General features: G+C 47.4%; 1 protein-coding gene across 10 annotated transcripts in view; it reads right to left on the bottom strand.

The window, feature by feature from the left end:
* Window positions 1-2,942, bottom strand: part of ZNF592 (zinc finger protein 592) — a 44,349-nt gene that overhangs the window by 10,624 nt on the left and 30,783 nt on the right. For all 10 annotated transcript variants that reach the window (XM_035899405.1, XM_035899407.1, XM_035899403.1 and 7 more), the window contains 2 exons: window positions 2,539-2,715; window positions 1,606-1,765 (listed from right to left, as the gene is read on the bottom strand). In XM_035899405.1, coding sequence (XP_035755298.1) covers window positions 1,606-1,765; window positions 2,539-2,715 — 337 coding nt within the window. The remainder of the gene's footprint in view (window positions 1-1,605; window positions 1,766-2,538; window positions 2,716-2,942) is intronic.

Below are 2,942 nucleotides of genomic sequence, written 5' to 3'. Positions count from 1 at the left end.
CTGAGCCCCAGGGTCTGTGGGCTTTTGGTAGGGTAGTGTGTCCCGCTGAGGCACGGGTAGAGCTTTTGGCTGGGGCGGGGGTGGGGGGGGGGGGGGAAGGAGCACAGAAAAATGAACTGACTTCCCTGCAGAATCAGTAACAGGAACCAGACCTACTCTTATGCTTTAACACAGAAAGCCAGGAAAGATGAGAAGGCACACGGTTTCTTTATTTTGCAGGGAGGAGCAAATTAGACAGCACCTCCTATAAACTCTGTATTGCATACAGGATCGGGATCTGATAGGAGAGGCTTAGTGCAATTACTACCCTGCCACAGCCAAAAGGCCTTCCTCAATTACCATCTCAAAGACCTGTTGATGGCCAAATACAGCCTCCTGGTTAAAAGACAAAGGTTTTGTAGTGGAGATGTCCAGGTGCTGGTGCACAGGCTGCTGCAGGCAGGTCCCTAGGATGGGATTTGCAAATGAGCCGCAACAAGTTGTGCACCTCAACTCAAGCATTGGGGTTGAATGCCTCTTTGAAGGCCCAAGCCTCAAGCTCGACTCTATTTTCCAAGCTGTAATACACGAAGATTAGCAATCATCAACTTCACAGGAGGGCTTCAAATTTTAATTCATTACTGCATGCAAAGCATTTCCAGATCTGCAAGTTAAAGGCACGGAGGAGAGAGCAAAGAAGTGGTTTTGAATGGTTTCTGCTTTTAGGAGTAGGCTAATGAGTGTTCTTGCTTTTTAAATGTAAGTATCAACAAAATAAAGTCACTGATTAAAAAAAATGCTGTCACTTTTTTTCTAATCAAAGGGAAGACTTTGCAAATTCTTTCTTCAGAATGCCATCAGGAAATCTTCTGAGAGGATTTCCACGGCGGCAATGCCATCAGACATTGTACAGAGGAACATACTGACTAAGACAACAGGAAAACACAGCGCATGCCCATCCATGGGTTAATCAGGTCTGCAAGTCCTCACACACATCCCGCTATAAACCACCACCAAATGGACAATAACCAGCTTTTCAGCTGTATAAAAAAGCGATGAATGACAGTGAGATTATTGCAGTGCTTATCGCAATATGAGCTGTTACTGAGGGAGGGCAGGTTCGAAGCACTCTCCGGACCACCGTTTCCACCAAGTTTTGGGGTTGCACACAACTATCCATTTCAGACCACCTTCCGGAGCAGCCTGAGTGGTGCCAACGTGGATGCACATGAGGCGGGGGTTCCACTGCCCGAAAGCTCAAGTAAGACTGTGGGCAGAGTACTTTTCCCTGTCTCCCAAGCAAAGATAAAGCTCCTGCCCTGGATTAATCACTTCCTTGGGTTTAATGTAGAACCGTTAAAAATCAGAAAGATTTACCCATAGAAAACAGCTTTTGTCATAGGGTTAAATTACATATAGATGAGTAACTGCCTGCATTGTTACCAACGAACACCAACCACTTCCCCGATGTTTCCAGCTAGTATGATAAATCACTGTAGTCTGTTTTTCTACTAATACATTCCTCAAGAACCTTCCACTTCTTCAGTTTCCTCACACAGTTGACGCAAACTCTCCGTGAACTCAGAAAATAGGACCTCGCGTCAGTACGCGGTGGGAGTCACCTACCTTCACGTGCTGCATTAACTGCTGTTTCTGCATATACACCAGTTGACACTGCGGGCACTTAAACACTCCCACTAGCAACTTGTTGGTGTTCTGCTGGAAGTGCTCTTGGAGCAGCTTCTTCTTGTTAAAGACTGTCTCGCAAGAGCATTTGTAGATCACCCTGGAACAATTGAAAAAAGTAAGCTCAGTCTCTCTTTGTCAGTTATCTAAGACAACAGTGGAAAAAGTTCTCTCAGCAACTTCAGAAAGGGATGGGCTTCTGTGGAGGGCTGTGCTTGCAATGTGTTGTCAACACACCCCCACGTGGACAACTGGGCCATTAACTCAACTGGGAAGAACAAAAAAATGCCTCGGGCACATACCACAGCTTTCTAAAAATAAGTTCACCTCTATGCATATGCATAACTACCTACGTGTGTGCCGGTAAGTGCGGACAGATGGGAGCAAACTCCAAGTATACGAGCTAGCTACACATTGCTTCCAACCCCACCTTGCCACAGTTCCTGCCTTAAAGCACACATTTTCAGCAGTAGCTCAAGGGGAAGCTCGGAGGGGAAAGCTACAGAGTGGACAAACCAGGTTTCTCTCTAAAGATTTTTGGGGGCAATGCTGCACGGCATAACTCTCCTCTTCCTTTCAAGTGCCAGGTGCAGCAGCAACCCTGGAGGCAGAGGTGCCACTCTGGGTCCTGCTGACAAAGAGGTGACAATTAAGATCCTTTTACAAACACTCAGTTCTTCTCTGCCCAAACTCCTCTCCTACACCAGGAGACCACGTTCATACCACCATGGCTAGGAAAGGACCCCTCAGACAAAGTGGCAGCTCTTCTTCTCATGAGGACAGAAACTGAAAACAAAAAAAACTTGGGAGGGAAAGGGGGAATCCTGGAGCTACCCAGCAAAGGAGATGAGGAGACAAAACTAAAATGCTTACTGAGTAGTTTTGTGAGGCTCTGCTGGGTGCTGGCTGGTCATGTGAGCTGTGGTGCTGTCGGCCGACTTGAAGGCCATCGGGCAAAAAGAACACTTGTGGAAGACTTCGCAGTGCTTCTCGTGGATGTGCACCTTCAGCATGGCGAGGGTCATGAAGACAACTCCACAATGGATGCACCTGGGGGACACACAAAGAAGGAGCCGCGTTACAGCCACAGTGCGGCTTCCAACAGGCATGCAAAGCAGCGCAGATGGAGGTAAGCACCAGGCTACGGCTGGTCCTTGTTTAGTCTCTTCAACAGCAGTGTGGAAGAGCCAGGGAGGAATACGATACAGGAATTCACAAGAGGGGCAGATCTCATGACTCAATGATAGCGACAAGCAAACAAGATCTGTAAAAGAAGG

This window comes from Egretta garzetta, unplaced genomic scaffold (assembly GCF_000687185.1).
Source record: "Egretta garzetta isolate BGI_Z169 unplaced genomic scaffold, ASM68718v1 scaffold287, whole genome shotgun sequence".
NCBI lineage: Eukaryota > Metazoa > Chordata > Aves > Pelecaniformes > Ardeidae > Egretta > Egretta garzetta.
This window is presented reverse-complemented; position numbering and strand designations above follow the sequence as displayed.